General features: G+C 34.1%; 2 protein-coding genes, 1 long non-coding RNA gene and 1 pseudogene across 5 annotated transcripts; 3 read left to right on the top strand and 1 right to left on the bottom strand.

Moving 5' to 3' along the window:
* Positions 853–4,511, top strand: LOC107626208 (pentatricopeptide repeat-containing protein At2g20710, mitochondrial). 3 transcript variants are annotated; one of them, XR_001617499.2, is made up of 4 exons: positions 853–1,308; positions 1,484–2,696; positions 3,026–3,369; positions 4,257–4,511. XR_001617499.2 is itself a non-coding variant. In XM_016329032.2 (3 exons), exons 1-3 carry the CDS (start codon positions 1,012–1,014, stop codon positions 4,280–4,282), a joined length of 1,536 nt encoding a protein of 511 aa, XP_016184518.1. In that variant the 5' UTR covers positions 854–1,011; the 3' UTR covers positions 4,283–4,511. The 3 variants fall into 3 exon arrangements, 2 of the variants coding, with proteins under 2 accessions (XP_016184518.1, XP_016184517.1); XM_016329032.2 differs by lacking the exon at positions 3,026–3,369 and having other exon boundaries at positions 854–1,308; XM_016329031.2 differs by lacking the exons at positions 3,026–3,369; positions 4,257–4,511 and having other exon boundaries at positions 855–1,308; positions 1,484–2,953.
* Positions 5,987–6,638, bottom strand: LOC110269089. Its single transcript, XR_002358129.1, has 2 exons — positions 6,436–6,638; positions 5,987–6,059 (listed from the first exon to the last, which is right to left on the bottom strand). It is a non-coding gene; the product is annotated as an uncharacterized LOC110269089 (long non-coding RNA).
* Positions 7,780–11,157, top strand: LOC107627965 (annotated as a pseudogene).
* LOC107626210 (pentatricopeptide repeat-containing protein At2g20710, mitochondrial-like) lies at positions 11,780–13,995 on the top strand. The gene is made up of 2 exons (XM_016329033.2): positions 11,780–12,324; positions 12,500–13,995. Exons 1-2 carry the CDS (start codon positions 12,028–12,030, stop codon positions 13,769–13,771), a joined length of 1,569 nt encoding a protein of 522 aa, XP_016184519.1. The 5' UTR covers positions 11,780–12,027; the 3' UTR covers positions 13,772–13,995.

The raw sequence follows: 14,270 nt of genomic DNA on the forward strand, positions 1-14,270 counted from the left end.
ACATTGTTCTGATTAATATACGACAAGCTTTCAATAATTTAACAATTTTTTTTAACCTCACGGAATTTTTTAAATTAATTTTAATATAAAAGTTGGAATGGTGTAATACTTCTGTATTAGTTTGAATCACTTGGCTTTTTTATATAAATAAATAACAAAAAGGTATTATTTTCCAAAATATGCATGAAGGAAAATACTTCTCAAGATGCGCAGAGCCATTTCAGGTGTGGCGCATGACTCCAATTCAGGATTGATAGCCACGAATTGAAACTGGCAGTGGCAGGTTGAAAAGCTGCGACTCCAATTCGTTACTGGCGTGCACGAAATAGCTCAATTTACCACTGGCGCACACGAGTTAGGCCACATCAAGGGCAGCGGCAGCGAATTGGGCCACATCAGGAGCAGCAATTCAGCAAATATAGAATTACACATAGCAGAAGCTACACCTATATATAAGCTTCTAAGTTCTAATAATAATGCAGCTTACCAATACCAATCAAACATAAACATAACACCATTGATAACATACTATTTTGAATAACATATATATCTCGTTTATACGTAAAATATACACGTTTTGTATTTACCTGTTTATACTGAAAACGAGATACATGCACAATTATCTCATTTACAGTGTAAATGAAATAAGAGAAATATTTATTTCGGTAAATATTTTTTAAATTATTTATTTCAATAATTATTATAATTAATTTATTTATTAAAAATTTAAAATAAAAAATCCTATTAAAGAGTGTTTTTAACTTTTATTTTAGATTTATTTTCCAAAATCATTCACCTTTTCCTTGTGAAGTTACATCGAATTACAACTTTGCCACTGTGACCAAATGCTGTTGCTCACAGCTCATCGCACTTCGCACTTCGCACTTCGCAGTATTCAGTATTCAGTATTCAGTATTCACAATATTCCGCTACTCTTCCAAACGCTCACTCTGCAACTCCATTGATGAACAACAAAACTTGCATCTTGCATCTCTGAATTCCGAATAAGAAATGGTAGTACTTACTCGTCTGAAATCCGCTTTACGTCTTCTTCCTCGTTCTTCCGTGACCTACGGAACCTCTGCCTCTTCCACCTCCAACCTCTCACCGGCGAAGAGGAATCAAATCGCCGCCGTTTACGTCCCGCAGGATTTGTATCGTCGGATCTTCACTGTGACCGATCCAACTCTCCCGGTTGTTACGATTCTCGAGCAGTGGGTTCAGGATGGCCGAACTCTTAGCTACGATAAACTGCTATTCCTTATCAAGCAACTTAGGTCACGCAAAAGATATAAAAACGCCCTCGAGGTATCGTCATCATCATTAATTACTAATTAGTCGTTAATTAATTCATAAAAATATTATTTATTCGAACTTTAGGTTGAATCATGATCTAACTGCACAATGCGATTCAAATGTTAAAGATACTATGTTTTTCTGTGTTGATTTTTGGGATCTCTGTGCAAATGAACCGTGTTTGCAGGTATCATTTTGGATGTCTGAGAAAGGATACTCTGAACCTAGTTCTGCTGATTTTAGTTTAAGACTGGACTTGATTGCAAAGGCTAAGGGAATAGAAGAAGCTGAATCCTATTTTGATAGCATTCCGAAATACTCAAGAGCTGCAGAATGTTACAGCTCTCTTCTTAATTGCTATGCTCAAGTTAGGGATGTGGATAAAGCTGAAAGGATCATGCTGCAGATGAAACATTTGGGTTTTGCAAGGTCTACTTTGGCAAGAAATTCTTTGCTTAACCTCTACTATCAAACACAAAACTATGACAAAGTGGAAAATTTGTTGCTTGAAATGAAAGAAGAGGATATTAAATTCGATAGATTTACATTAGCAACCTTGATTAATACATATGCGGCCAAATCTGATATAGAAGGAATCGACAAACTTCTTGCACAGTTAGAAGATGATCCATCATATTCCCGACATGTAGATTGGTGGAGTGTTTATGCTGTGGCAGCCAATTGGTATGGCAAACTCGGGCTTCATGATAAAGCTTTTAACGCTTTAAAGAAATCAGAGAAGCGCCTGAGTTATACAATCTGGAATGAGGCCTTTCCTTACCTTATGACTCAATATGCAGCAATAGGGAAGAAAGAAGAAGTGATGAGGTTGTGGAATATTTACATGATGGATGGGAAATTACTCAAAAGAGACTATTATTCAGCTGTAATAAGTTCATTTCTCAAGTTGGATGACATTGAACTTGCTGAGAGTATCTTTGAGGAGTGGGAATCTAGAAACCGGTATTTCATAAATTTCTTTATTCCAAACAAGATGATAGCAGCTTACAGCAGAAAGGGCAATATGGAGGAAGCTGAAGCCATTGTTAATAGGACAATCATGAAGGGAGGAAAGCCAAATTCATGGACTTGGTCATGGCTCTTGCTTGGATATATTCCACAAAGAAATTTTCCGAGGGCTGTTCATTGTATGAAAGAGGCAGTTTCTATCTGTGAAGTGGGGTGTAAGTGGAGGCCATTACCAGAATCCTTAGCTGCCATTTTTCAGTACTTGAAATTTAATGGAGATATGGAGGAGGCAGAGGATTTGATAAGGTTACTCAGTAGCAAGAATGTTATCTCCCTTGATGTTCATAACAAGCTGATGAGTTGGATTAAGGATGTGGAGTCAAATGTGCCTGCAATTGCTGTGCTGGGAGGCGATTCACATAAACAAACAGGTGAAATTTCAAAGCCAGAGGAAGATAGGAACAGCCCTGACTTCTGCCTTAGCCATCAATAAAATGTTAAGGGGTGACTGTCAATTAGGCAAATCATGTATTAGGGTTTACATTTGGTGTACACATCTTTTCAACAATGAAGTTTAGGACCAATTGGTGTAGGTGAATGGATTCCTTACTCCCACTTTTATGTGGGAGTATCATTAACCCACTTAAAAGTATTTACAAATTGAATCCCGTTTTTTTATTTTTGAAAATATTCATAATTAAATATTGACCCTCAATTTATTTGTATTAGGCATTTCTTCTCCTTTTCCTTTTGATTCCAGATTCAAAGAAGGGATAGGAAAATCTAGCAGATTCTCTTTCCATCACCGTCGTCGTTCTTTCTTTCGCTACCTCCTCGGTTACTCATTCTCTCCTACACCGTGCTTGCTCTACTAGGGTTTTTGCCCCTCTTTCACTCACTGTTGCTTGCTCTATGTTCCTCTTCATCCGCGGTCTCGCTCTTTCTCTGATCCTCGCCACCGGAACACGGTTCCGCAGCCGCACCGCAACACTCGGGTCCACCACTTCACTGATTTTTGTCGCCCCTCTGTCCCTGTTCTTCACCAGCGACTCTGATCTTTGTCCTTCTTCCTTCACCTCTGCCTTTGCGACCTACTCCTTTAAGGTTCCATTTTATTTTTATTTGACTTATTTCTTTTTCTATGAAAATTTTAAGGAAAAAACATAAAATCACTCCGTTCTTAAATGTGCCATTTATCTTAAATGCATGAAATTTTCAATAAAATAAAACTTCAGTAGATAAATAAGTTACCCCTAGATTAGGAAGGTAGATGACTGTAAGACATTTACTTAGTTCTGTTGAATAGTTGGAGCTTAAGAAAATAAAACAACTACTTCATTTCAATGGCAGATTAAGGGTGGACAAGAAAATGCATTGCCTTAACTGAGCATTGCAATTGGCAACAAACACAATGAATTTTTCTTCAAAAATTTCAACTGTTAGATAGAGATACATTCTTTAACTTCAATGATGGTAGTAATCTTTAAATGTTTATCATTGATTTTATGCAACCTTGCCATGGGTTAGGATAATGCTTCTGGTTGTCTTTTATTCTGGATGTGTGAAGACATTGGCCAATCTTTGTTCTTCATTCTTGGCTTTTTCCTGCAATGCTTTATAGATAGATAATGTTATGTTTATTTTTTTGTTGAGGTTTATTAATATTTATTAAAAATATTTGCTGCATACACATTTGGTTGATTTTATCGTTTTCAGGCAGATTAGAACTCCTTTCTCAAGACAAACTAATGCTTAGCCAGTGGCTATTAACTTATTATGACTAATGGCACAGTTTAGAAGATAATATTTCACCCTTTTTATGATTTGGATGCTTGTCTCAAAACGAATTCGATGTTATTTATCACTTATTTCTATAAATGTTGATGTTATTGTTCTTCCAGGCTGCCAACCATCCTTAAGTTACTTTTATTTCAATATCAATAACTTCCATTCTCATAACTTGATGTTTTAATTTATGCATAATTATGCAGGTGGGAAGTTTTCAAACAACAAATGAAAGACATGCTTCATCACAGTGATCAAAAGGGCATCGAGTTGAAAAAGCCTGGTGCTTCTCTTTATACGTTTCCCATGCCAGATTGCATGTGTAAACAGGAAGAAGCAAGAAGTAGAAATTGTAGCTCTAGGAAATGTACAATGTTTTGAGTATAAATATATGACATTTAGGAACACGATCAATACCTGTAATTTATTTTTGTATCATTCAGTTCAATTTTCTTTTTTCTTTTTAAATATGGTAGAATTATTTTAAGTAAAGTATATAAAAAGGCCACGAATTAAGTGTTAATTGTTCTTTTCATTTAAGCTCAACAAATGGCACTTAAGTGTACATTAAATAATTGAAAACCTACACAGACACGTTTCTGAATGCTGATTGCATCATGAATCATTCTTGGATCCCTGCTGACTGCTGAGTTTAGCATGGCAATTTAATCGTGTGAAGGCTATATTGAAGGCTTATAATTTTGGTTCTTGATTTAATTGATATTTGCATGAGTTGTCTAAATGACTACTTCCAATAATGGCATTCTGAGTCTTGATCTTATACATTGAATTGAATTTCGTGGTAAAAGTTTGTGGAGTGGCAGCATGATAATATTTTCAGGTTGCACTATATATTGTTACAGCTACAATTACAACTATATAGTGCTCTGTTTCATTGCACCAATTCTAGGCTCTACTTATTTGTTTGGGCTAATTAGAAGCAACAAATTCCTGTTTTGTTTCCAATTCCATTAACTACAAAACTCAAATTATTTGCATATATTTGTGTAGTTATGGTTTATTAATGTGCTTAGTAATGTGGCTAGTTATATTTTCTATTGATTTGGTTTGACTGTCTAATGATAGTAGTTTAATAGTATGAAATTGTACAAGTAAATGGTTTAGTGGTATACAATATAGGAGTAGGGTGGAAGCAGAGTATGACGATATTTAAGAATGATGAATACTTTTTTTAGATATTTTTACTATTTTCTTTGAAAGTCAAATTACTAAGTTATTTTTCGTTAGTTTATACACTAACTTATCCTTTTTTTCTACATGTTACAATTCTAAATTATTAATTTCCTTTACTTTGTCAGTTAATATAAGTTATTAGTGACCTATACATTATCGTAACTAATTATTGCTAGATATGATAGATACAATATAACTTAATCAAAAGAATGAGCAGTAGCAAAGTTCAAACATATCCTGAATTTATAAAATATAATTTATCTATTTTAAGTTATATAATACAATATAACTTAATACAAATAATCATATAAAGCTACAAAGTACAACATCAATCATAAAATAAAGTCTCACAATTATTACACCAGGATATTACTCCAATTTTTGAGAACCAGTTGCACATTCCCCTTCTACTTCAATACTTAGAGCATTTCGACTACTTCCAATTTTAGGCAACCAACATAGTAAAAGTCATTCTATGCCGGTCAGCTTCAAGTTCATAAAGCAATTATGAATAAACTTATTTTTCAAGACCATTTTACTTGAAATACTCTAGAGCTTTATATTTAGAATACAATTATCTGTTGTTAATAATAACTCTTGCTTTCATCTTGCACTTGTAAAGATGCAAAATTTCTTTCCTGCAAACAAAAGAACAAACAAAGGGGGTAAGATGAATGCCAATGCAGTGAAGTAATATTTAGCTCATTCACTAGCTAATAACAAAACTTACTTGAGAGTTTTATAAGGTTTAGATGAAAGGTCCATGTCAAACCAACACAGCTTCCCTTCTTTGCTCCCAACAATTAAATTATCACCTATTAACAGAGCATACAGACAAGTAGTTATGAAGAAATAATTTCATTTTTATGAAAAACTAATTGATTATGCGACATCTGCATAACAACAATAATCACACCTCCTAGATCCTTAGGAAATGTTATTGTTTGGGATAGAATTAGGCGTTTAGTGTCTATCTGGTGCAAAGCATATTAATGACTTTTCAGAGGACTTTCCCTCTTAGACATTATGAGATTGGGAAGCTACAGTTCACTGATTTCTATGGTTTTCCTTTTTATTTTATTTTTATGGCTTAGGAAGGATATCTTTTCCTTGACTCCTGTGTACTGTTTGTTCTATTAACTAATGAAATTCTCTCTTTTGTTATCAATAAATAAAAATAAACAATCATACCTCCAGGATGAACTGCAATAGATGAGGCTTCACGGAGCCCAGTATCTAGCTTCTTTATGAGCTTAATCTTCAATAAATCATACACACGAACACTCTGCTTTGTACAAATAAAGAAAATGGAACGAGATGGACGGAAAGTTGATCTAACAGCAAGTCCATGTAATTTGAATGGAAGTTTTTGTGTAAGCTTCTTCGATAAGTGGTGTATCAGAACTGCTTGATTCACATAAAAAACAAGTCAAGGAATAAAAAAAGCAGCCAAGCCTGATTTAAATATTTAATTCCTAGTTACTTTTAATCCAGTTAAGAATTTAAGATATGCTAATTATCTAACACTTTATTGAACAAGAACCAGCATAATACAGTTAGTCTTACATAAGATCCATCAATCAGATAATTACATAAAACACAGTCATAAATACCAGCAAATAAAACACTAAATAGGTGGAACTACATGACTAATTATTACCAAGCCTAGCTGGTTCTATTCATGATCATTAGCTGAAAAGTCAGACAGACATGCAACAGAAAAATACAGAAACTAAGCATGACAAAGTGAAAATCAAGTCATCATCGTAACAAACTATTTTAACACATATTAAGCTAACAAGACATGGTTTTCTCAAAGAGGATAACTCCACTGAGATACTGAAGAGCTCCAGGAGTGAAGAGGAGCTCCCTAAGAGCTCGCCTGTTAGTTTCAACTTTCTCAACATTGATGCTGGATAGACACTTGCCAATTGTTCCAGTTGACTCATCATCAGCAAGAATACACTTTCTGGGGGGTGCCAAATTATGCAGCATTGTTAAGAAAAAATTAAACATATGATATGGTTTTGTTGTATTTGATGCAAAGTTCTGATTCAATCAAAAACAAAGGGAAGGGAAAATTGCACTTCCTATTCAAATTGTGTTGGTTTGGTTAAATCAAAGGGACAAGTCTCTTTTTTTTTTCCAGAAAAAGTTTTCCAAGTCAAGTCAGATCTGAAATCTTCACACAATCAGACACCAATTAATAATCACAAATTTGGAAAGAAAAATTCATTGTTGCAAATAAGGTCTAGGGTAAGAGTGTTATCTACTTATCTCGAAGTTGAGGAATTTGTTGATATTGGTTGCAGGATAAAAGACAGAGTGAACCTTACTTCATAATATGTGTGATTGAAAGTATTCACTGGGAAGTGTTTTGCAGGTCTAATCTTTGTTAAAAAGGACTAATGAATTGCATTCACAGGGTGTCATTTCTCAATGTTCAATTGAAATTTTGTTCAACGATAGAAGAATGGTATATCTCTTCTTAATTGCTATGTCCATGCTAGGGATGTGGATAGAGCAGAAAGCATCATGGAGAAGATGAGAGCTTTGGGTTTTGCAAGGTCGATTTTGTCAAGAAATGGTTTGCTTAATCTCTACCATCAAACACAGAACTATGACAAATTGGAAAATTTTGTATGTGAAATGCAAGAGGGTATTAATTTCAATAGCTATAGATTTGGTACTCTGATTAGTGCTTACACTGCCACTTCTAAAGTGGAGGGAATTGACAAGCTTCTCGCACAGTTAGAACATAATCGGATTCAGTACTGGCATTTAGATTGTACTGTTTATGCTATTGCAGCCAATTGTTATACGAAACAAGGACTCTTTGATAAAGCTTTTAGGGATTTGGCAATATATGATTGATGAATATGTAGGATAGATGAAATGATACTAAAAATGTGTCAAGTTAAACTCTTTTTCTCCTGTGAAGTGTGATGATTATATTGATGATGCTGCAGTTAGTAACTGTTGTAAATTTCAGATTTTCAAAGTAAAGATTAGAGATACTATGAAGGACTTTCCTGAACTTTTTTTTTAGTTTCCCCTTTGTAATTGTTTTTTCAGCATATTTTAGTTAATGGTGTTTTGGACTTTTGGGATGAAATTTGCTTGGTTGTTGTAGCCTAGATATCGCCATGTAAAGAAGATTGACCTAGAATTTGCGCGAGACATTGACAACTCGCATCTCATCCTTATTAAGCAAAAGGTAACAGATTCTTTTTCATCTAAAGTGAATACTATGTCTATCTGTTATGCTTGCTAAGTTGATATTTTCAGTTCTGAAATCACTATCAGTTACTTCTTTTCATTTTAAAAGAAAGAAGATAACCTTAATTAACAATATTTGCACAACTACCTTACGATGTAAATTATGTTCTGACTTTCATTCTAACCAAAGTTTTCAAGCATTTCTAGTGCTTTGAATCTCTTCAATGCTTGGAGTCTTTAAATCTCAATGGCTGCCAAAAAATCTCAGATACAGGAATTGAAGCAATAACCAGTTGCTGCCCTCAGCTGAAAAACTTTTCCATCTACTGGAATGTGAGGTGATTTAATATTTTCTTATGATGTTTAAATTAACTGTTTATATCCTTACTTTTGAACTCAAAGTTGAATCCAAGGTAAAACACTGAACAATCATATTCTCAGGGTGACAGATACAGGACTGAAACAAAACAGTTCAGAACTGCAAATACATAGTTGATTTGAACATAAGTGGCTGTAAGGTACGTGATCCTTTGGATTAGTTTTACAACTTGATTTCTAAAGTGTTTTATCATTAATGTGAATATGAAAATAAAATTGTTACATAAACAAAAAGTATTGCATAGAATGAGTATCTAGTTAATCCATTCCTTCACTTGAAGCTTATAACTCAGATGAACAACATAGTTCCGTGTTGCAAATGACTATACAAACCAATTTAAGTAAACAAGTCTTAAAACATCTAGCATATGGGAATTTGAAGGTCACTAAATGGAGTCAGCAAATCTATTATTTAAATGAATGACAGTGAGTTATTTGGAACTATGATTTCAGCCTCTTTGTTGTGACAGATGAAGAGTTGAAGCTTATTGTCTAAGTGCAGTTTTGTAATTACAGTTATGTGTTGAACTAAACTGAGGTGTTGAGAATTTGTAATCATGTCTTCAACAATTGTTTCTGAACAAGTTACCTGGATCTAATAATTGCAGAATATATCAGACCATGGCTTACAATGTGTTGCTGAGAATTATCCAGAACTAGTGTCACTGAATCTGACTAGGTATTTGCATTGATTTATAACAGCTTCTGTATCATCAAACACATTATGCGATTATAAAGAACAATTTTCATATTATGAAAATTTGTAGATGTCTTTCAAAACGTTTATGCATAGTTTGAAAATGTTTGTTGGCATGTTAGATGCCCGTGTTTGTTTGTAACTCCTGTTCCTTGTAAGATGCAAACATTTTGGCTCAAAATACATTTCATAATAATATATCAAGCAGCTGTACGCTTAGATGATTAAAATTAACATTGGAGTAAATTATAATTTTATACCTCTATGATGGTACTTTATATCTCATGATTTGGTTCATAGGTGAATCAAGATAACAGATGATGGGTTGAAGCAATTATTGCACAAATGCCTATCTCTTCAGAGTTTGAATCTCTATGCATTGTCTAGGTTGGCATTGTAACTCTTTTTAAAGTTAATGTTATCTTGACCTTGAATTGGATTAATTCACATCATTACTCTGATTTAGTTTCACAGATGAAGCTTACAAGAAAATATGCCTTCTGGAGCATCTCAAGTTTTTGGATCTCTGTGGTGCACAGGTAAAATCTTCAGATTACTGAGATTTCTAGGCAGAAACATATCAAATATTGACCTCTGATAAAAAAAACTTTGGCTTGTAGAATCTTTCAGATGAAGGACTTTCCTATATTTCTAAGTCCAAGAACCTTGCATCTCTGAATTTGACATGGTAAATGAAGCATCAACTGTAATATATGCAACTTTCTAATATATAAAAGTAATCGAGCTAGCTTTCATTTTGATTGCTAGGTGTGTCCGAGTGACTGATAAAGGAGTTATATCCATTGCACAAAACTGTACCTCTCTTGAATTTCTAAGGTATATCAACTTGAGAACTTTGTTGAACTTGTGTATATGGTATTGGTGGTGCAATGTCTAAAGTAATGCAGTGACATATGCACACGCTTGTTGCTTACATATATAGATATATGTCCTTGCTACAACAATGTAAATTGAGCCTCTTTATATTTATTTTTTACCTTAAAAAACTCTTATCTTGCTAATGTGTTGAAAGGAAATGTTTGCAGCTTGTTTGGATTAACTGGTGTGACTGATAAATGCCTGGAGGAACTCTCAAAGTCCTGTTCTGACAAAATTACAACTCTTGATGTGAATGGATGTATAGGAATCAAGGTAAATTTGTGCTTGGAAGTAGCTCCATATATACAAATTACAAGTATTAGTTGGACCCCTTTTTCTAACAGTTTACCTCTTTGCAGAGACGGAGCCGCGAAGAATTGCTTCGGTTGTTTCCTAACTTGAAATGCTTTAAGGTGCATAGTTGATAGTTGATGTGCCCTTTATGGTATTCCACCAAATGAAAATTTTTATTCTGTTTAAAACATTTTACAAGCATATAACTGAAAAAGTTGTTTATCTCATTCCAAGCAATTCTTTCAGCATTTTCTGTGTTGCTTTTTTCTTTTAACCAATTTATAGCAAAACAAGTGAGTCTCTGTATTTTGACTTCAAATAGTGTACTTGATTTTTTTTTTGAAGATATCTGGATTGTGTTAAGGTTCACCTTGATTTAGTTGGTCTAAATTGAGTTGCAAATCAATACTTAATGTTTGATAATAAAGAGGATCATTTTCCCTAGCTTGCTAGCTAAAAATCTTCCAACGTGCATGTATCTAACATCATGATGCTATTTCCTTATTTTTCTTATTTTCTAGTATATTATTTCCCTAAACATAATTCAATATTTCACATGTAGTAAGAGGATTTTTCTAGGGCACTAAAAGAAGTTATTCCTTTCTTGATTGCACATGTGAGGATTTTTGTCATTATTCAACTAGGTAAAAGCATTTCCACTGCAGAGTAAATGCTGAGTCTACAATTTTGGCTATGAGGAACTTGAATTAGTCACAAAAACAGGGGGTTAAAATAGGTTTATAACTTATAAGTACTTTGTTGATATTCAACGGTTCTATGAAGATGTTTTCGTACTCAAAGTGGCTTATTTGCCAAAATATAAAATTGATCCATAATCACATATTGACTGAATTCAGAATTAGAGGTATTAACAAATGCGATCAATAATTCTCTGTTTTTGTATGTTGGTTTACATAAAGCAATCTATTTACGTGTTGCGGTACCAAATTAAAGATTTGAAATTTTACCCTATTTAAATGCTATGTACGAAATGTCGCCAAGAATATTAATCATTTTTGTTTAGCTACTAATTGTGTGGACTGTGGAAGTAATAATGTTCAGATAGGGAATCTAACGAATACTAAGAATGTTTTTAGATTTATTTTCCAAAATCATTCACCTCTTTCTTGTGAAGTTACATCGAATTACAACTTTGCCACTGAGACCAAATGCTGTTGCTCACAGCTCACTCCGCAGTATTCGCAAACAATATTTCACTACTATTCCAAACGCTCACACTGCAACTCCATTGCTGAAGAACAAAACTTGCATCTTGCAACCCTTCTTCGTCTCTCTCTCTGAATTCCGAACAAGAAATGATAGTACTCAGCCGTCTGAAATCCGCTTTACGTCTTCTTCCTCGTTCTTCCGTGACCTACACAACCTCTGCCCCTTCCACCTCCAACCTCTCAACGGCGAAGGAGAACCAAAGCGCCGTCGTTCCTCTCCCGCAGCATTTGTACCGTCGGATCTTCCATGTGAGAGATCAAACTCACCCGGTTGTTACGATTCTCGAGCAGTGGGTTCTGGATGGCCAAACTCTTAGCTACGATAAACTGCTATTCGTTATCAAGCAACTTAGGTCACGCAAAAGATATAAAGACGCCCTCGAGGTATCTTCATCATGGATAATTACTGATTAGTCGTTAATTAATTAATAAAAAGATTATTTATTCGAACTTTAGGTTGAATCATGATCTAGCTGCACAATGCGATTCAAATGTCAAAGATAATATGTTTTTCTGGGTTGAGTTTTGGGATCTTTGTTAAAATGAACCGTGTTTTCAGGTATCATTTTGGATGTCCGAGAAAGGATACTCTGAACCTAGATCTGGAGATTTTAGTATAAGACTGGACTTGATTGCAAAGGTTAAGGGAATAGAAGAAGCTGAATCCTATTTTGATAGCATTCCGACAGACTTAAGAGCTGCAGAATGTTACAGCTCTCTTCTTAATTGCTATGCTCAAGTTAGAGATGTGGATAAAGCTGAAAGGATCATGCTGCAGATGAAACATTTGGGTTTCGCAAGGTCTACTATGGCAAGAAATCCTTTGCTTAACCTCTACTATCAAAGACAAAACTATGACAAAGTGGAAAATTTGTTGCTTGAAATGAAAGAAGAGGGTATTAAATTCGATAGATATACATTTGCCACCTTGATTAATACATATGCGGCCAAATCTGATATTGAGGGAATCAACAAACATCTTGCACAATTAGAAGATGATCCATCGTATTCCCAACATGCAGATTGGTGGAGTGTTTATGCTGTCGCAGCCAATTGTTATGGCAAACTTGGGATTCATGATAAAGCTTTTAACGCTTTAAAGAAATCTGAGGAGCGCGCGAGTTCTACAATCTGGAAAGAGGCCTTTCCTTACCTTATGACTCAATATGCAACAATAGGGAAGAAAGAAGAAGTGATGAGGTTGTGGAATATTTACAAGATGGATGGGAAGTTACTCAAAAGTGACTATTATTCAGCTGTAATAAATTCATTTCTCAAGTTGGATGACATCGAACTTGCTAAGATTATCTTTGACGAGTGGGAATCTAGAAACCGGTATTTAAAAAATTTCTTTATTCCGAACTTGATGATAGCAGCTTACAGCAGAAAGGGCAATATGGAGGAAGCTGAAGCCATTGTTAATAGGACAATCATGAAGGGAGGAAAGCCAAATCTATGGACTTGGTCATGGCTCTTGTTTGGATATATTTCACAAAGAAATTTTGCGAGGGCTGCTCGATGTATGAAAGAGGCAGTTTCTATCTGTGAAGGGTGTAAGTGGAGGCCACTACCGGAATCCTTAGCTGCCATTTTTCAGTACTTGAAATTTAATGGAGATATAGAGGAGGCAGAGGATTTGATAAGGTTACTCAGTAACAAGAATTTTATCTCCCTTGATGTTCATAACAAGCTGATGAGTTGGATTAAGGATCTGGAGTCAAATGTGCCTGCAATTGATGTGCTGGGAGGCGATTCACATAAACAAACAGGTGAAATTTCAGAGCCAGAGGAAGATAGGAACAGCCCTGACTTCTGCCTTAGCCATCAATAAAATGTTAAGAGATGACTCTCAATTAGTCAAATCATGAATTAGGGTTTACATTTGGTGTACACATCTTTTGAACAATGAAGTTTAAGGACCAACATTTGGTTTACATTTATGATCTATGTATCCATGTTAGATTTTCTAAGATGTTTCAGTTCAAATTTAATTTGATAGAAAGAAAGTAAATGGATGGGAAATCTGTATTATGTAATAACTTTTGGTTGAGGAAATTTGAGTTTGAAATATAAGATGGTTGATTCATGGTAAATTGGTAGTTTAGTCACCAAAAAAGAAAAGAATATGTTAATAGTGTGCACAAAAAAAATGGTAATGTATATTAGAGTTTGTTTGAGTGTTATTAGATTATTAAAAAAATTATATTGTTTTATTTAAATATAATTAATAAATAAAAAATGTTTTTATATAAAATATTTAAAGATTAAATTATTTTTATCTTTTTTAAAATATTTTAAAAAATTTAAAAAATCATTTCAAAAATAGTTAT

The sequence above is a fragment of the Arachis ipaensis genome, chromosome B02 (genome assembly GCF_000816755.2).
Source record: "Arachis ipaensis cultivar K30076 chromosome B02, Araip1.1, whole genome shotgun sequence".
Lineage (NCBI taxonomy): Eukaryota > Viridiplantae > Streptophyta > Magnoliopsida > Fabales > Fabaceae > Arachis > Arachis ipaensis.

Excerpts from the sequence above, each read along its gene's own strand:
- LOC107626208 (XM_016329031.2), top strand. The coding sequence starts at position 1,012 with ATGGTAGTACTTACTCGTCTGAAATCCGCTTTACGTCTTCTTCCTCGT. Across the intron at positions 1,309-1,483 it reads GATATAAAAACGCCCTCGAG|GTATCATTTTGGATGTCTGA; the intron begins GTATCGTCATCA and ends CCGTGTTTGCAG.
- LOC107626210 (XM_016329033.2), top strand. The coding sequence starts at position 12,028 with ATGATAGTACTCAGCCGTCTGAAATCCGCTTTACGTCTTCTTCCTCGT. Across the intron at positions 12,325-12,499 it reads GATATAAAGACGCCCTCGAG|GTATCATTTTGGATGTCCGA; the intron begins GTATCTTCATCA and ends CCGTGTTTTCAG.